At 44.7% G+C, this 19,178-nt stretch overlaps 1 protein-coding gene across 2 annotated transcripts in view; it reads right to left on the bottom strand.

Moving 5' to 3' along the window:
• Positions 1 to 19,178, bottom strand: part of Dock1 (dedicator of cytokinesis 1) — a 503,515-nt gene that overhangs the window by 60,462 nt on the left and 423,875 nt on the right. For both annotated transcript variants that reach the window (XM_021220215.2, XM_021220207.2), the window contains exons 33-35: positions 13,388 to 13,536; positions 3,873 to 3,958; positions 3,532 to 3,688 (exon numbers count right to left, since the gene is read on the bottom strand). In XM_021220215.2, the coding sequence (XP_021075874.1) occupies positions 3,532 to 3,688; positions 3,873 to 3,958; positions 13,388 to 13,536 (392 nt within the window). The remainder of the gene's footprint in view (positions 1 to 3,531; positions 3,689 to 3,872; positions 3,959 to 13,387; positions 13,537 to 19,178) is intronic.

Genomic DNA, 19,178 nt, shown 5'->3' with positions numbered 1-19,178 from the left:
AAAAAAGAAGGAAGGAAGGAAGGAAGGAAGGAAGGAAGGAAGGAAGGAAGGAAGGAAGGAAGGAAGGAAGGAAGGACGGAAACCTGAAAGAAGAAAGCTCCTGTGCACATACCCTGGTGGAGAAAAGTTAGTTTGTGATTTCCAGTAAGTGGGCCATTTCTACTTCAAAATATCATCTGACTCAACATTTATACCAAAGTCATACTTCTGGTGAGCGTGGCCGTGTACATGTGCACTGGGAGGCTGAGGCAGAAGAATCACAAGTTTGGGCCAGCACAGGCTATATAGAGACTCTCGGATCAGTCTGAGTGACACCATGAGACCCTGCCTTACCCTTTCCTCCTAGTGATGTTTCTCCTCCCTGTGGACTACTTTCTATACCTTAGGTTATGCATAGGATGCTACAGAGGCACAGGAGTCAACTCATATGGGTCTGTAGGATGGAAGCATGAGAGTCATTTTATTTTCTATATCAGTTTTTTTTCTTTTTCATAAGAATTTCATTCTTGCATACAATGAAACATGAACATAGCCATTGACCATTTTCCCCTTTGAACTCTTCCCAAAATGTCCTCCTCTTAACTTTAAGTCTTATGTTTCTTGGAGGTAACCCATTAGAGCTAAAGAATGCTGTCACATATGCATGGGAGAAGGGCCATCTGCTGGAACCCAGAAACTCAACAAAGACTGACATAGTCATTCTTTTTCTTTTAAACTAACTTATTTTTAAAAATGATTCTCCAACTGACAAACATCATAGGTCTCCATGTTTATGGAAGGGAAAACTCATTATCAGAATGTTTGCCATCAGTCATAACAGCTTGTCCAGACAGCAGACGGGCTGTGCTGTACCAGGACTTTTAGAAGACATTCCTCATGGCAAGACAGAGACTACATTGATGCACAGAGAAGCAGAGAGTAAAATGACTGCTTCTGATAATTTTTCTTATTGAAATATCTAAGTTTTTTTCTTTCTGTTTTTAAGATTGACTTTATTATTTATTTATATGAATGTATGTATGCCTGCACCCTTGTATGAGTATCCTTAGAGGCTGGAAGAGGGCACTGGGTCCCCTCGTGCTGGAGTTACAGAAAGCTCAAAGATTGCTGATATGTGTGCTGAGAACTGAACTCAGGTCCTCTGCGGGAGCAATACTCACTCTTAACCTTTGAACATTTCTCCAGCTCCTTCTGATTTTCCTTAATGAATGTACGATTATATGAGTGTATGGTATATGTGAGTACGTGTGTGAGTATGCGTGGTGTGTGTGAGTTAGTGTGTATGAGTGTGTAGTATGTGTGTGAAAGTATATGTATGTGAGTGTGTACATGTGTGTGACTATGTGTGAGTTAGTGTGTGTGTGTGTTCTGTGTGACTGTGTGTTAGTGTGTGGTGTGTGTGTGCACTCATGAATGTGTTCAGAGGCCAGAGGAGAATGTCAGGTTTACTGTTCTCTATCACACTGAGACAGCACCTCTTACTGAACCCATAACTATGTTGGTAGTCAATAAGGCCCAGAGATCCTCCTGTCTCTGTCCCTTACAGTGCTGTACTTATAGGCACATATGCCACTCTGCCTGAGGTTTTGTTGACACTAGGATGCAAACTCCATGTCTGATGGTCACTCAGCAAGTGACATTACTCACTGGGCCATCTCTCCAACCCCTTTGGTAACTCCTTAAAGAATGAATACTTTATCACATTTCTCCTGACACAAAAGTCCATTCTGGTGACCTCAAAGTACCTGCAAGTCACACGAATGGCAGATATGGAAGTGAAGGCCAAGTGCTTACATGCGTGACTCAATGACTGGGTCATAGCCTGAAATCACAAGGCCAGTGACCGGGACGAATAGTGAAGGAAGTTAGGCATGGTAGGAATAGTACTGTCTTGCATTTCTGCCTAGAGACAGCTGTGGGAAGCAGAGAATAGTCAGCCATTATGGTTCCTTATGGGGGCAAAAGTGCACGAAAATGCAGAGAGCCCTGAAGCCAGTATTGGGAAGTACATTCATATAGAGAGGCATGAGGTTGGCCAGCCCAGCCACTCCTTGGACTTGAGCTTGTGTGTTGTCAAGCTTTCTAAAAGCACACTGGTCCTCCTGCTCTTCCCAGATGCATTTTTACAAGGAAGTGCACCAGGAATGGTGCCAACAAACCTAATAGCATCATAGTCATACTAGGAACATGCAAGGTCAAGCATAACCAAATTCATCTTGCCACCCTCCATCTGTGCTGTCCTGCACTATTGTTCTGTGGTGCTCTCACAAATGACCATAGACTGGGTGGCTTCAAACCATACAAAGACATCCTCATAGTCATAAAGTTCTAAAGTCAAGGTGTCTGTTAGGGCCTTGCATTCTCTGTGAAGGATCTAGGGAAGACTCATTTCTTGACCCATCTAGCTTCTAGAGATTCCCGGAGTTCTGTAGATGCTGTATTTGTCACTCTAATTGCTACCCCCTGTCCACCTGGCTTCTCTTCGATGTCTGTGTCTGCTTTCCTTTTGGTGGGTGGTAAATTGAGACAGGGTTTTACACAGCCCACACTGGTCTCAAATAAGCTATATAGCTGAGGCTGGCCTTGAACTCTCATGATTTTCATGCCTCCATTCTCTAAGTACACTGCCACACACAACTTCTTTTCCCTTGTTTAAGAAATCTTTTGAATAGATTTAACCCTTATCCACCTAGGCATCCCAGGCTAATCTCATCTCAAGTTTCAGTGTGCATGTGTGTGTATACTCACATGTATGTGTGAGTATAAGTGTGTGTGTGTGTGTGTGTGTGTGTGTGTGTGTGTGTGTATGGTGTACATGCATGCGTGAGTGTAAGAGGAAGAACAAAGCTGTCAGTCAATCCTCAGCTTGTTTTCTGTTTTTGATTTTTGGGAGATGGAGTCTCCCATTGACCTGGAGCTTACTCAGTGGGCTATGCTAACTGCCCACTGAGACCCGAGAATACAACTTTCCAACTGTCTGCTTCACCAGTGCTGGGATTATGAGCCACCATGCTTGGGTTATTTTTATATATGCTTTAGAGGGTTGAACTCAGGGCTTCAGGTTAGGAAGGCAAGCACTTTACCAACTGAGCTATCTGGGTCTCATCTGGAGAGATGCCTTTTACCAAAAAGAGTCATATTCTCAGGACTAAGGATAAATATATCTTTTGGATGCTACCATTCAGAACACTCACTATAGTCCATGACTCTGATCTAATAAAGGTAGAGTCTTCCTATCTGGAATTCACAAGGTGCAACTTTGGCTATGAAACTAGATGGCTTGCCACCCTCAGCCGCGGCAGGGACATTGCGAAACATTCAGAAGGGAGTCAAGCTCTCAGATATGCAGGAGATTCTCTGCCCTTCCTTCCCAGCACCAGAGAGGACCTCCCACCCCCACCCCTGGCAGGAGGAAGCTATGCTGTGCTGTGGAGTGTTCTAAGGTCAGCTGTCCCCTGGGCTCCAGAATGCCCTGGCTGTTTGCAGGCAGCATGCTGTGAAGATAGAAGGTTTAATTAAGGTTTCGCTCACCAGCACGTTGACTGTGCAGCTCATACGATTGTCTTTGTTTTCGTCATGCATGATGGTCCTGTAGTCCAGGAGCCTCTCCATCAACCGCACCACGAGCTTCACAAAAGTTTCTCCTGTCTTGGCGAGGTATTTATGCTTCCTGCAGTGCTCCAGGAGGCTGAAAAAATAATTACATACACCTTGTTAATCACACTCCAAGAAAGAAACTCGAGGCACGGTTTAAAATATTTCCCATTATTAACACATTTTAATTATTTCTGGGCTACAAAGTTCATTGTAGTCTAATTACAAGTCTCTCCGTCTCTCTCCTGACATAAATCCCACCATGAATCAACACTTACATTTTATCAAATAACACTTTGTATTGCTCGTCTCCTCTGCCTCCTTCCACTTCATGATCCAACTTAGTGATGATCTCATTTTCAAACTATAATTAAACAGAGGAAGTATAAATAATTAGCACGACAGATATTCCATTTGACAATGTGGATCTCAGTCACATTTACGTCTTTGAGGTCACTGCTGGGTGGTTACCCTCTGCCTTTGAAACATGATTTCATTTCAGAGATGCTGTCCCTGAGCCCTTACAGACATCCAGTGACTCTTAGCCTCAGAGAGAACCTTTGCTTCCACTCGCAGTTAATGAAGCCAGAATGCATGTATTTCAGTCAGGAATAAGAGCCACATAAGGAAAGTCAAGTCAAGTCAATTGTAGGAGACAGAATGGAATGAGGTACCCGACTTTATCTCTACAGACAAGCAGTAAAGTGGAAGAGGGTGTCGATTCCTGGGAAGGAGTAGGTGGCATTTCGTTTGCTAAGTTAGTGTTCTGGGCAGTCTGAAAACATCCACGGGACCACTTCACTGCCACTCCATGACAGATCTCCACTTCAAACAAGATTATTGGAAGCAAAGCAGAAGAGTCCAGAAGCAGAGATTAGCAGGCATCTTTAGATGGTCCATTTCCAGGCTCATCCTATATACTCCCTAGAGCTGAACACCGTGAGCATCAGAGTTAACTGATTATATCTCTAAAAAAAAAAAAATCTCTAAATTCTAGGGAGTGAGAAATTCCCAGCATGTTTCTAGGGACAATTAGATTGGAAATAAAACACCATCATAATAACAAGTATCTCTCCCCATTTCCTTCCCTGATAGCCAGATGACACCCAGGTCACAGAGAATCTTGAGGTTACCAAACCTGGGGTATTGGTAGGCAGGAGGGACTAGGAGAGTATGGGTTTGTATAAAGATGGAGACATCCACACTCTGAACAATTGGAGGTGAGCAGAGGGAAATGGGCAACTGAATTCAAAGACCAGAAGCAAGAACAGGATCCCTTTAAAGATGTCCAAATACCCAGTTCTCAGCAGCAATCCCCAGGGCCCCTATGATGTCAAGGTTCTTATGAGAATGACAGCCAAGTGAGAGTAGGCCTCCTCTCTTCCTGACTGCCATATTGAGGCTTAGAGATAAGCCTGAGACAGTTGACCTCATGAAATAAATATGTTGCCCCCTGTGCATGGCAAATTTGTTTGATGACTGTCATGTGTATAAAAATAGAATCTCAAGTCAGTATATAACTGAGGAAGAACTTCTGATTCTCCTGCCTCTACCTCACAAGTGTTGGGATTACAGACAGGTGTCACTATATCAGTGCAGTGGTATGGAGTATTATGGAGTGTTGAGGATGGAACCCAGGGCTTCTTGTATGTCAGGCAAGCCCTCTACAGTGATCTATACCTAGGGATACAAGTAACTGAGCCTCAAGTAGACAGAACTCAGGAGAGCTCAATATGTCAGCAAAGACATATTGGTACTGGTTGGTACTGAAACAACTGGCTCTCTAGGCCATGCCCAGCCAAGTGGTCACATGGTTGAGCCACAACATCAGACACGGGACACTGACATGGGGCATGGGAAGTGTTACTGTGGCAGTGGCAGCTAATGGTAGGCTCTGGAGAAGCAGCAAGCAGGGCCCATGGAAGAGCCTCTGAGCTGCCACAGGCTCTCCTGTCCCTACTATGACGCAGTCCTCAGAGCCTCACTTTCATCCCGCTGTACAAACATAAATTAGGGTGGGGGAAGAGGGGGCTTCTTGCTCCGCACTAAGGACTTGGCAGCCTCCCAGCAACCTTGGCCTTTATGATCTCCTCAGCCTCTGACCCTCTCACACTCTCCTCCCAGATAAATAGCACTTTTTGATGGTCAGGCTTAAGAAGTTCAAGGCTTTTAGAAACAGAGATGGTTCCATTGAAGGAAGAGACTTAGCTTTCCCCTTTTCAACACAGAGTCTCACAAAAAGGAAAATGCATTCGCCGTGAAATGACCACCTTTTGCTACTAGCTCTCAACACCTCTCTTTACAGAAAGGTTTCCTTCAAGGGCCGTTCACTTTGGACTCCGGACACAAGGGAGATCTCTTGCAATTAGCCCCTAGGTGGCATTTCAAGGAACGCCCATCTTTCAGGAGAAAACGGACTGAGAAGTCAAAGATCATGGGAGTGACAGGCATGTGTGATTCACAAGTAGTTGAGACAGAAAAGAGAGCCCGGCAATGTAATTCAGACATAGTACTCAAATGTACGTGTAAGAGGACTATAACTGAGAAGGTATAGAGAATTCAGAGAAACAAGACTTATTCTAACACTGGCAAACATACATAGAAACATCTAAAATTGTTCCTTACTCAGAAGATACTGGAATGTGAGTTCTACTTTATGAAAATAACATGTTTGCGTGTATAAACTTAGCTGTCACACACAAGGAGATAAGGAAGCCTTGGGTCCGTCAATATGCTGCTTATCGAAGTTGACGAAGGAATTTAAAGTTTTCCAGAAAGAACGGCTGAATTGTAAGTGCATCACAGCACAGCTGACTCTACATTTACCAGCCTCCAGGCTGAGGTTGAACATTTGCACAAACAGCTGGCAACTCTGCCATGTATCAGCAAGGTCTTCAGCAGCGGGCTCTTCGGCTGGCCTCTCGTTTCTGTGCCTTCATTCATTTTTTTTTTTTTTTAAACAGAACATATGAGGATCAATATGTTAGTGTACTGTGACCTGTTATCATAATCAGAATTAAATGGCCCCATCCCAATAAACTGGAGACAGTCCATTTGCTGATAGAGCAGGGCTGGTTTTTATAAAGGCTGTGTTTACTGTGTTCCTTGTCAGCCTGCAATGGTAACAGGCAGCAAGCAGGGCTCTGTGGTTGGGATAAAATTAGCGTGTGTTTATGGTGCTACTCAAATGGTGGTGGAGGCTCACTGATGGAACAAGCAGAATCATTATATTTTCTTCTCTTTTCTGAATCACAAATATTGCTACAAAAACATCCACAGGGTAGCCAACTTAAAATATGGAGTAGAGCATCTCAAGGCTTCGATATTAGCATCCTCCTGAGAATATCAAATGTAAGAGATCAGCAAGTAAAGGCATTCAGAAAGGTGCTTTTCAACTGGCCATGATGGACTGTCCTTAGTGGCATTGATGTTGTGAATTCAATTAACTAAGAAAAAAGCTACTGCTTCCCAGTCTTACTGCCCAAGTCAGCTATGGGTACTGAATACTACTATTTCAGAGACTACGAAGTGGGGATTCCAGCCATGGATAATCTTAAAGCCTATGATAATTCATTTGAAATGTATAATTTTGGGTTAGGTTTACTGCTATTAAAAATCATGGGCGTGTCATGTCTCTACTCACTGAGACATCTTACCAGTCTTACTGATATCATTACAATATACTTATACATATATTAAAAATCAGGCCTGTAATGTAGCCAGGATTGTTTTTCACAGAGATCTGGATGTAAATAATACAAACAAAGGCTAAGAGCTTTTCACAATCTGGTTGAAATTTGTGAACCTATGAGTGTAGCCTGCTGCGTCTGGTAGCAAAAGCGTTGCCAAGTGAATATTTCCCTTTGCCCAAAGTGCTCTGCCTTCCCCTGCTGTTCTCATGAAAACAAGTTCAGGTGACACTGCAAGGTAGGAGCCTGGTGCTTGGCAACTTCCTGGTTTCAGAGCACAGCAAGAAATCACCTCTTTTGTTTCATCCACCTCCACACAGGGCTAGCGGGTCTGCTGGAACCATACAACCTCACTCATGGGCTTTACCATTAGAAACAGGAAGATGGCTGACTGAGCCCGAGTGGAAAATGCGTTCATGAAGAAGCCTCAGCACACACAGGCCGGCGCTTAGAAGCCTCGGTCTCCCAGCTCTCCTGATGAGATCCTAACAGTGACAGATTTTTCAATCTGTCACTTGGCCTTTAATCCCCATGCTCAGACACACTAATATTTTTATGTAGATTACATTTATCTTCCCTAACCACTGTGTAAACTTAATTACATACTTAATTAATCTCTAGGATTTCATCCTATACTAAAAAAGAAAAAATCATATTCCTCCTGTCTATCAAGGAGGCAGCTCCCTGACCTTGAAGCTCCTATGACCTGTTCATGAGTTGAGAGTCCCCAACACTGTACCCTCGGAGCAGGGAGACTCAGCTGCCGACTGGCTGAGATACCTTGCAGACACACAACTCAGCCTGAAGAGGATCTTCTAGCTGAGCACAATTACAGTGAACTCTGAGAAAATGGCCTCAGAGAGAGTCAAGTTTGATTCAGTTGAAGGAGACCATGGGAGGTTGAGTGTGTCTTTGCTGGAAGGCATTAAAGGACAGAATTCAATCTAATCAGAACTCTTGGAGTCAAAGGTATTGGCTGTCAAGATCTCGCAGACCACCTTTGGAAATGAATTCAATGAAATCAAATCTACTCCGCATGCCATGGTTCCTCCAGAAGCATTGAGAGCAATATGGCCATGTTTTCTTTTGAAATAAAGAACACAAATAAACAAGTCAACAAATACAACTCCCAAATGAATTGGAGAATAAACAAGATAAGATTCCCACCAGACTTACACTCATACTAGACTACAAACTGTACTGGCTTTTTTACCAAGTGGCAGACGCTTCCAACATTGTTCCAACAAGTTCAATCACTTGGGCTATTTAACTATTTGCTTTTTCAACTATTTGCAGCAGGGGTGGCAGGGGGAGATTATTCAAACGGAAACTCAGGATTACTCCTGTTTCTATTGTTACAACTAAATGGGAGTGTCTGGAGGTTGTGGAGGAGTTTACTGAGTCTCACAAAGATGACATGAAATGACCCCATGATTGAGAACATGATTTCACCTTTTCCACTGCATTTTTTTTTTTTAAATCAGTGGTATGCAGTCTGCATGGCCATTTGCTTACACTTCTCTCAGCTGTAAGGGCTGCATTTCCAAAGCAGTAACAAATGGAATTATTTAAAAAATATGTCAGGGCAGAATTTAAAGTGTGGAGTTTTTTTCCCCTTTCATTTTTATGTTTTAGAAGTAAAGTACAGCGTGAGGCTGTGATCCTGATGACTGTGTCTCTGGAAGGCTCTTAGTCAAGAAGTGGAAAAGTCAGGGTAATGCCGAGAGATGGTCCATCATCCCTTTACCAAGGCTGGGTGTGTGGAGGTGGGTGACAAACGGGGCAAGAAGACTACCCCCATACTACCGTAGGATGGGGCGGAAGGAGGATTCAGACACAAGCATGAAAACAGGGCTGAGTTGAGGTAATATGTTACAATGGTGGCGGACAGAGACTGCCTAGAGAGGAAACCCACAGAGCGGGGGTAGGAGCGCATGATTTAGGTGGGTAGGTGGGATAACCTGATCGTGAGAGGGTCTTAGAAAGGACTGAGAGGATCAAAAAGGCAGAGCTTCATAACAGTCAGAGATGAAACAGGTGCAGAAGAAAAGAAAAGGGTTTCTGCTGAGGGGAGACTCATGTAGAGAGGGCAGGGACATGACGGGGTCGGCCCTCTGTCAATGGCAGCTGCTACAAGGTCAGGAGGGTCCACCTCAGGGACACATGAAAGGCCTCTGGGATGAGACTCTCACATGTGGTCTTGCCTCTGCAACTTGTAGCACCCACAACCACGGAGGAAAAGGACATGTCCAAAGGTGGTGTGAGGCAGGGAGGAAGAGCGAGAGTAGAGATTTGAGGATGGGAGAAAGCAACCTGTCCACCATCATGTCTTCCTTCCAATGGGCTGCGGATCTGCTGTCCTGGCCCAGAAGAACATACACGTCTATAGCCAGGAGGGATTTCTGAAAGGACCTGAGGCTGCCTCTTACTTCATATGCTTCTGCCTTGTCTAACATCCTTCATGTTAGATCACAGACCCACCCATTTGGGCCCAGTCCCTGCACAACTTAGCTACAAACAGGATACATTTGCTAGCATTAGAGACCCTGAGACTACAGACCTTCCTGTCATTACTTCACTTTTCCTAGACTGTTTTTTGAGCCATGGTTTCATGTATTCTAGGCCAGCTTCAAATTCGCTAGGCAGGCGAGGATGACCTTGAAACTTTGATCCTCCTGCCTCCACCTCCTTTGTTAAACATGTACCACCATGCTATGTTTATTCAGTGCTTGGGAGTCAAACTCATGGCTTTGTGCATGCCAGCTAAACCCTCTACCTACTGAGCCACATCCCTGGGCCCTGTAGACTTTCATGGTTCTAGTGAGATCTGTCCAGAACTGAAGAAATCAAGGTGACTCAGTGAAGTGAAGTAAGGAATGCAGCTCTAAAAAGGATGTCATAGGCTACAGGGGGCTGTGGTTCTTGAATGGGTACCTCTATGTCATCCTTCCACAGGAGCCCAGCCAATGGAAGGACCTTGGAGAGGCTGGACAGGGTAAGGACACAGTGGTTTTCAAAGTTTTCTGCACTCCCAGGAATGGCATTGAAAAGAACATGCTAATATAACATTGCCATTGTGGCAGGGGGGTGGGGGCGTGCAAGGGCAACAACTCCAGGCAACTTTGGGAAAACCAATTTGTAGCACATGCTTCTAAAACTCCAGTCATGGTTAGATGCCATTTAATTTTGAGTAAAATGGAGGTTTCCCCCTGAACCCAAGAGGTTGCCTCCATACTCCAATTACAAGTGATCAAGATAACCTGGCCACAATGCATATTTTGGGAACATCAACGTATCAACTTCTCTACTGTGGAAGCGCAATCTTTAGAAGATGCTGTGTCCTGTGACCAAAACACTAAAGCTGCTGAGAAACAAAAAACCCTAATGCCTTCCCCTCACTCCATTAGGTTTGTGCATCTGCTATAAAAGTGGAGGCAATTTAAGCCCTCACTGATGTGACTAATCAGGTTAGATAATTGCATTTGTGGTGGATTAGTTAAACAGCAGCCAAGCATCCCTAACCCTGCAGCTCCTGGATGGAGAGGCAGGCTGAGCCAGCTGCGTCCTGGTGGCTGAGCACGCACCCAGTCAGGATATATCTGCAGAGATTGCCAGTAAGGAAGCAGGACCATGGCTTCTGCTCTAAGAGAACAAGCTGACTCGCCAGAGCGGAAGCAGGAAAGCGCTAGAAGGGTGGAAGAAGTCAATGGATAAGTGCTGTGGTCCAGGAGAGCCTTGGTATGGGGGAACAGGGTGGAGGTTGGAGCTGAGAAAGGGCAAGGTGAGACTTCTCAAATGACTGTAGTCAGGAGGCAGAGAAGGCAAGCAAAGCCAAAGTAACTGCCTTATACCAGAAAACCAAGTGGCCAGGATACTGTCAGAGAAATGGGTGATGGGGAGGTTTGGGCAGGGCATCTTCCTGAGAAGCAGAGGTAATTGATTTTTTTTTTCTCCCAACCCTGAGTAACAGACTGACACAGAAGAGAACAGCTACAGTGGGCTTTACTAGTATGCCCTCAAAGTCCCATGTGACAGAGGCCCGGTCTCCAGGAAACCTTTAGTGTGGGAGGTGTCTAGGCCAAGTAGATTAATAGGTGCACCTCTGAGGAAGAGCATAGTCTCAGCTCCCCCTGGTCCTGGGATGGATGGCTTTGCTCCAGTCCTGCTGCGATCAAGGGCCTTCCCAAAGACCCTAGATGGGGCAGCTGGTGACAGTGAAACTCTCTCAAACAGGAGCCAAAGCAAACCCCTTCTCTTAATCAATAGATTATCTGGGGTATTTGTTCTGGCGGGGAGGGAAAGCTGGTAATCACAAGACTGCTTCTACAAGCTTTACGGTTTTCTGTCTTCTGATTTGCTTCACTTAGAGAGTTGTCAACGCAGGCAACCCAGCATCTCCACACAAGTGGAAGACAGCCAGTGAGATTTAAGCAACGTGCCTGAGGAGTATGAAGCCATGCTTAGCCCCGTACCATCTCATTTGTGGATCTGCTTGTTCGGGGCTGTGTTTTTATTTGCCTACATTCAAGAGAGGTGTGTTTTAAGTCGGTGAAATGCTTATAGAGCATGAGCTGGGATGGGGTGAGCCTCGCCTCTTTGTGGGATGACTCAGGAACTTTGGCTCTGTGCAAAAAACCAAGGACAGAGTCTGAATGCCCCAAAGGAGTGTTTACACTGGCGCCTGCTCCTATGACTCCCATTGACTCCATCCCATTTTCCATTAGACCTGAGGGAGATCAGAAGCACCTCCTTAGAAGGTTATTGTAAGATATTTAGAAACCTCCATAATACAGCAACTGGGTACAAAGACAGAAAGGAGGGAGAGGACATGCAGACCTACCCCTCCCCCACCCATTCATCTTCATTTAACCTACCCTTGACCTTTACTTTGACCCAAAGTTTACGTTTAAAAATGAGAAATGGTATTAATGGTCTTCAAGGCTTATGATTTTAGTTTTCTGGGCTTGTGACATTTATCTATATAAATACCTTTTCTCCATTTATCTGAGGTTTTAAATTTAATAGCAGTTTTCACAAGTCTTTCTTTGTGCTTGATTCATACGAAATTCAAAAGTGTGATGAATTTTATGCCTGGGAAAAAGTATTTTAGATTATAATTTATAGTTTCGGCAAGCCTGGAGTGACACTGGAGTCAGGCTTTTGAGGCAGCCGCAGTGGAGGCAGGTCAAAGCTTATAGCAATAATATCAAACAATTTGGCAATAATGTCAAACGGTACAAAAGCATTTTGATTCTAAAATTGCATTTCTGAGTGTGTACACTGAGGAAACATTCAATATGAATTCAAGTGATGTGAGTGAGCAGGTGCGTGGTACATTCATTGGTAGGGCAAACTAAGCAGCCAAGGGCAAGAAAGGAGTCAATGTGCTTCCTGAACTGTTCCATCCCCATTAAAATAAGATTTAAAAAGACACACACACACACACACACACACACACACACACACACAGTTTATGTGTGCACCCACTCGTGTGTGTGTGTGTGTGTGTGTGTGTGTGTGTGAGTGCAGAGCCCATCAGCAGAAGCCAAAGGATGCTGAGTGTCCTGTTCTCAGTCTCTACTTTATTCCCTGAGACAGAACATCTCACTGAACCCAAAGCTTACCCCTTCGGCTAGGTTGGCCAGCTGGCAAGCTCCTATGACCCATGTACTGCTACAGCCTTGTGACCTACGCCCTATGACCTATCCCCCAACACTTGTATGCATGCCTATGCTAGGTTTTTTTTTTTTTTTTTTAACATGGATGCTGGTGATTCAAATTCAGATCTTCCTGTTTGCACAGCAGATGCTCTAAACCCATCAAGCTCCTTTTCCAGTCTCAAGGGGCTTTAGTCTGTGATTTGATGTAAAGTCCTTATAAAAGCCAGTAGGAGAGAGCTAGAAACCAAACGCCCCCCCTTTCCCAACCAGGAAGACAGAAGACAACAGATTCTTAAATAAGGATGGTCATAGTGTTTTCTTTGAGCTGTGGAGAATTGTTTTTGTGTGTGTCACCTTTATCTCTGGAATCGCCTGTGTCTTTTGTTTGTTTGTTTGTTTGTCTGTCCCACCAGTCTTCACATTCTTTACACATTAGACTCTTACCATTTGAAAGCTCCGGGTGGAGTGGAATTCACACTGCATCATGTCGAAGAAGATGGGGAGGGTGGCTTTTCGAAGCTCTGTCTCAGGAATCAATGTCATTTCCAATATTGGGCCAACCATTTCTGGGATGAATTTTATCTTGTGTTGACCTTTCAATCAAGAAATGCAACATCTATTATTTTAAAAAGAAGGGGTGGAATTATCAAAAGGCGTCCGAGGACACAGAACACAGCAACACAGACCCTGGGATACTGAATGGAGTTTCTATGGTTGTGAACTCAATCTTACTGATAAGGATTTTGAGTACTTTAAGTCGTGTGTGGACTGAGGGTTGAGGGGATGGTTCAGTGGAGAAAACATCTGCCATGTAAGGATGTGGACTGGAGTCCAGAACCCAACAGCCCCATAAAAGCTGGGGAGGCACGGCAGTGCTCAGGAATCCCATGCATGAGAGAGAGGCAGAGACTGGGGCAGCATGGAGAGCCAGGCTAGCCTACACAGTAACCTCTGAACTCAGTGAGAGACCCTGCCTCAGTAAATAAAGTAGAGGGCATGAAGAGATGACACTTAAAGTGAACCTCTGGTCTCCATACACATATGCACATCACACCAACATACACACAGAAGGGAGAAAATGTGGATAGAATTCAAGAGTTCAATCATGATCTAGCAATGAGACACTATCCTCTACGTGTATTTCCGGTCAGCAAGATGGCACAGTAGGTAAAGGTATTTGCCACCAAGCTCCAAATATGATCCTGGAACCCACATAAAGGTAGGAAGAAAGAACCAGCCCTACTGGGTTATCCTCTCATTTCCACACATATGCCCTGGCATGTCCCCCTCCCGCATATCATGCTCCCACATACAGTAATAATAAAAAGCAGTACTTTAAAAACTTGTCACCTGTGGGCACAGTTCCTTCAATGTGCTTTGTGATACTACGTACTATTCTATTTACTATTGTTCTTATAGAGAGGTTGTTTGGATATTTATTTTGAGAAAAGATCTCCCTATATATTGACCAGATAAGGTGGTTTCACAAGAAGTTAGTTGTAGGACATAAATGAAAGACATGATCATTGTCTGCTACTCAGACAGAGAAGGGAACTGGGGTTGGGATAGCCCCATCTGACATGCATAGGAGCTGAGACAGGGAGAGTGTGGGTCTCCAAGGTTTTCTGCCTCCAAGGTGGCATGGAGAGATGTGGTCCACCCTGTAACTTCTGAATGACTGCAGTCAGAGCACACAGAGCCCCCACTGGCACATGGGACTGCAGCAAGAACAGAGCATACTACCTGGGGCTGCTGCAGACATTTATGCAAAGAACAACTTTGTTGATCCTAGGAGGTAAAGGGGCTGCCTTGCAAGCATGGAGACCTGGGTTTGATCCTCAGAATTTAAAATAATAAAAAGCAAAGATGCGGTGGAGCACGTTTGCATTCTCTGCACTGGGAAGTGGTTTCCTCGGGCTCAGTGGCTAACTGAGCTTACCAAGCCTACTTTGACTTTCCTATCCCTGAATTCAGGATGCTTGGGGAATGGCAGAGATGAGTGTGCATAGGACTTGATGAGAGCCATGGAAGGCAAGGGGAGAAAGCAGTGGCAAGACCTAGCTAGTGCCCCTGCCAGTGTGCAAGAGTGAGGCTTCCAGGAGCCTTTCTACTCAGAGGCAAGCAGGCTGTGATAGCTAATCTCTGTTGTCAACCAACAACATCTAGAATCAGCTACAAACTCAAGCAGTTGGGAACACCTGCAATGGATTTTTTTTTTAATTGGCTTATTAGAGGTAGGAGGACCCAGCCTAAATCTAGGCTATACCTAATATTGGCAGCCTATATAAAAGGATGCCTAAGGAGGAAGCTTTTGCTTTTGCCTGCCCGCCCTCACTCTTGCTGGCAAGTTCCATCCATCCTGTTGCTGGGGCATTCCTCTGCTGTTATTAGAATCTACTTATTTGGGATTCCAACATAGACTGAAGACCAATAGCTCTCTAGGTCCTCCTTGGGATGCCAGCACAACTTATGGGACTGCTTAGACACCTCGTTTCATAGAGTGAACAACTATGGGACTCTTGGCCTTTATGTCATGAGATAGCCGTTGTAGGACTACCTGGACCACAGCCTGTTAGCCATTCTAACACACACACACACACACACACTCACACACACACACACACACACACACACACACACACACACACACACACACACACACACACACACACACACACACACACACTTTAGTAGTTCTGTTCCCTTAGAATGCTGACTAATACACCAGCCTCCTGAGGGGACATGAGGAGGCAGGGGTGGTGCTTGCAGTCAGCTGTCTCTCATCCTTCATTGCAGAATGCTCCCTTTCTCTTCAAGCCACTGCACTCTAACTAGCACTGTCTCGTTCCAGCACAAAACAGGAGGGTGCATGAGAAATGATACGCCTGACTGAATTATTTGTGGCATTTTCTTATTAACACTAGCAGCTGATCTGGAGTTAATTAATCTTACTAATACTTAGACACAATCAGGAAACACAATACAGAATTTGGTTTTCTTTATAGCTCAACAAATGCAGATTTCTGTCCGGAATCATTAAGTGAATGTGTCTATTATAAATAACCATACATAAGAAAGTAGAACGTCCTCATAGGCCAAAAGATGTTTTTAACTGAGTGGACACAGGTACAAAAATGTAATCTCTGATAAGGAACCTGAATTTAATTAGAATCCGAATTTTCAACCTTTGCTAAATAGATACTATCTTGTCTGAAGCGACAATGGTGTGATTCTGCCCATTTCCCTTAATGCTTAACACTTCTGGGAGGCGTGCAAGCGCCGCAAAGTGGTCCCCTGAAAATGCCATTATATTCAATTTCTCAGGTGACATTTTCCTTGTATTATGCCTAAAAGATGTCAGAGCCAATGCTTCAGAAAGCAGGAGATCATGACAGCAAGTTGTTCATCAACTGTAATTTCAGTGTCATAAAGTTCTGTCTGTCACTCTCGGCTTTTATTGTTCCAAGCTGGGAGGAACATACAATGCAGAGCAAACGGTTGCTGGGGCAGCCACCGGAAAACTAAGCTACGAGAAAATAAGAGCTGTGACTTCAGGGATCACCATACTTCCCTTTGGCACAGAAAGCACACCTGGCTGAGGTAGCCTGATACCCCTGGGGATGGAACCGTCACAAGTCCACAGTTCCTGAGTTAGTAAGTTGGGCAGGGCTATCGGACGCTCGTATTAACTGAATTACTTTAGACATACAGATTTTGGGTTTCTCCTGACGCACATCTGGCTGAAGTCTAATGATGGAACTGGATGTGGGTCAATGAGGGTCAAGGTTTTCTTTTCCTTTGGAGAAAAAGGCAGAACAAGATGACTGTGGTTTGAATGAGACCTGTTCTAGTTTGGGTTTTTGAATGCTTGGTCCCTAGACAACAGCTGTGTTTGGGAAAGTTAAAGAACCTTCAGGAGGTGTGGCCTTGAGGGAGGAAGTACGTCACTGGGGGCGGGCCTTGAGAGTTTCTAGCCTTGCTCCACTTTTCTCTGCTTCCAGCTCCAGCAGCCTGCTGCCTTTCCTCCTTTACAGTATGTTCTCTCTCTCTCTCTCTCTCTCTCTCTCTCTCTCTCTCTCTCTCTCTCTCTCACACACACACACACACACACACACACCTTAAGATAACATAGATCCTTTCTTCTGTAAGTTGCTTTTGTTTTGGTCATTGTGCTTTATCACAGCAACAGAAAAGTAACTGAGACTCTAATAACCATAGTGCAAAGTAAAAGATTGTTTCTTAGGTCCCCTAGTTGTATTCTCTAACTCCTGCCCCACAAGACCTCCCTGGAGTGTCTATTCTAGTGACAGGAGGTAGCACTAAGTCCTCTGAGAGTGGCACCTGGCTTCCTCTGAAAGGCAGGCTTTCGCGTTGACCCTTCTGATGTTCAAGACTCCCACCACCGAACAGGGTCTTATGGTAGGAAAGTTGTGCACACAGAAGGACCACAGGACAGAGAACTTTCCATCACCTCCAGCTAGGATCGATGGTGTAGTATCTGGGTTTAATGAAAAGCAGCCAGTTTGCATATTCCCCAAAATACAGTGAAAGGGGGCCTCACAGGAAAAATAGCCCAAGCCAAATGAGGCCAAAGAAAGGTCTTGCACTGAGCATTTTTTGTTTCAGTCAGATGGCATCAGGGAGCATGCGCTGGTTCCTGAGAACTGGATATAATAAACAAAAATGGATGAAGGAACCAAGAGAGAGGGAAACAAGGTGGCCCTGAAGGCCGCCTCCAAGTTGCACTCATAAATAACTGGAGAGTCCTGTAAATGAACACGTTTTCTCCACTTCTCTTTTGAAAGAGTATGCTTTTGATATTCTCTTTGACATGCTGGGTTCTGCAAGGAAAAGGGTTAGTTGCCCTGTCCCACCCAGCAGGCCTGGGTCTGCATTTGTTACCACACTGAGCAAGGAGACTCTGATCTGTGCCCTGGGGCTTCTGGACACCTCTGTGTGAGATACCCCTCCCTCCCCAAAGACCACAAACTGCACTGGTGGAGTGACAGGTGACTAATTCTAAGGTGAGGAACACATCTGATCCGACTTCTATTTTTATTTTCTTGGCAGAACTGGCTGCATGTGCCTGCCAACATATTCCCAAACCTGAGCCCACTGGAAAAAAAAAAAGAAGAAAACAGGAAGCAATGTGGAAAAGAGGCTGTGTATATCCTGGGAAATCATGACAGGCTGCTGCGAGTTTGGAGAGTGACAGCCTGCACAGTGCCATTGGCAGGCAGGCCTGAACCCTGAAGACCCACAGCAGGAAGAGTCCAGCATGGCCAAGGTCATGGCTTCTGTTTGGTCTCCTGCCTGTTCTCAAGCCCAAATTGATGTTTGCTGCTGACAAGCAAGCTTTGAAACACTTGGGTGTTAGTTATATGTTCACATTAGTGAGTGACAAGATGGGGGGGGGGGCGGTTCCTGCTCAGTTAGCTTCCTTCTCGGTATCCTGAATCAAAAGTTTCTTTGCTGGACTCATCTTATTTAGAGAATAATGACAGACACTGTCAGGAGAGTTCACCGCTCTGGGATGGAACAGTAAAGTCTGGGCACACACCTGAGAGAGACTGCAGGCTCTCAAGCAAGCACTATGAAGAACCTCACTCTTCCTGAAGCCCATCTTTCCTTCCTTCCTGAGGATCAAGGCAAATGGCATGGAACGAGATGGGACCAGGTTAAAGGTCAACCTCTGTCACTTCAGAGGTGTCACTGACTATACTTAAACATGAACGTGTAGTTTGGTTGCTAGAGGAGGAAGAAACATCTTCAGGGATACAGCTATGGGCAAGGTGCACATAACCCTCACTCAGGCTTCGGGAAGAGCCTTAATGAAACTCCCTGGGTAACCCCGAAGAGAAAAAAGGGCATGAAAGTGTGGGGAGGGAGAAGGGGGTTAGCAGAAGGATGAGGGGACAAAGGGAACAGTGGGGATGAATACTTCAAAAATCACATACATGTATAAAACAGCAAACCCGAACAATAAAAATTACTATATAATTATATAATTAAAATAGTATGATAAAAATTAAAAAAGAAGTACAAAGTTCAAGGTCAGCATATAAAATGTAAACTACAGTCATTGCAAAAAAAGATCCCCCAAAACAAAAAACAAACAAAACCAAAAACCAAAAATTAGAACACAAATATTGGAAAGGCAAGAAGACTCATTAATCCATCAGTTAGGATAATCTCTGGATTATCTCTGGATAATACCTGGGGCCAGAGATCAGTT

This window comes from Mus pahari, chromosome 1 (genome assembly GCF_900095145.1).
Source record: "Mus pahari chromosome 1, PAHARI_EIJ_v1.1, whole genome shotgun sequence".
In the NCBI taxonomy this organism is placed as follows: Eukaryota; Metazoa; Chordata; class Mammalia; order Rodentia; family Muridae; genus Mus; species Mus pahari.
Note: the sequence above shows the minus strand (reverse complement) of the source record. Positions and strands in the feature narration are given on the sequence as shown.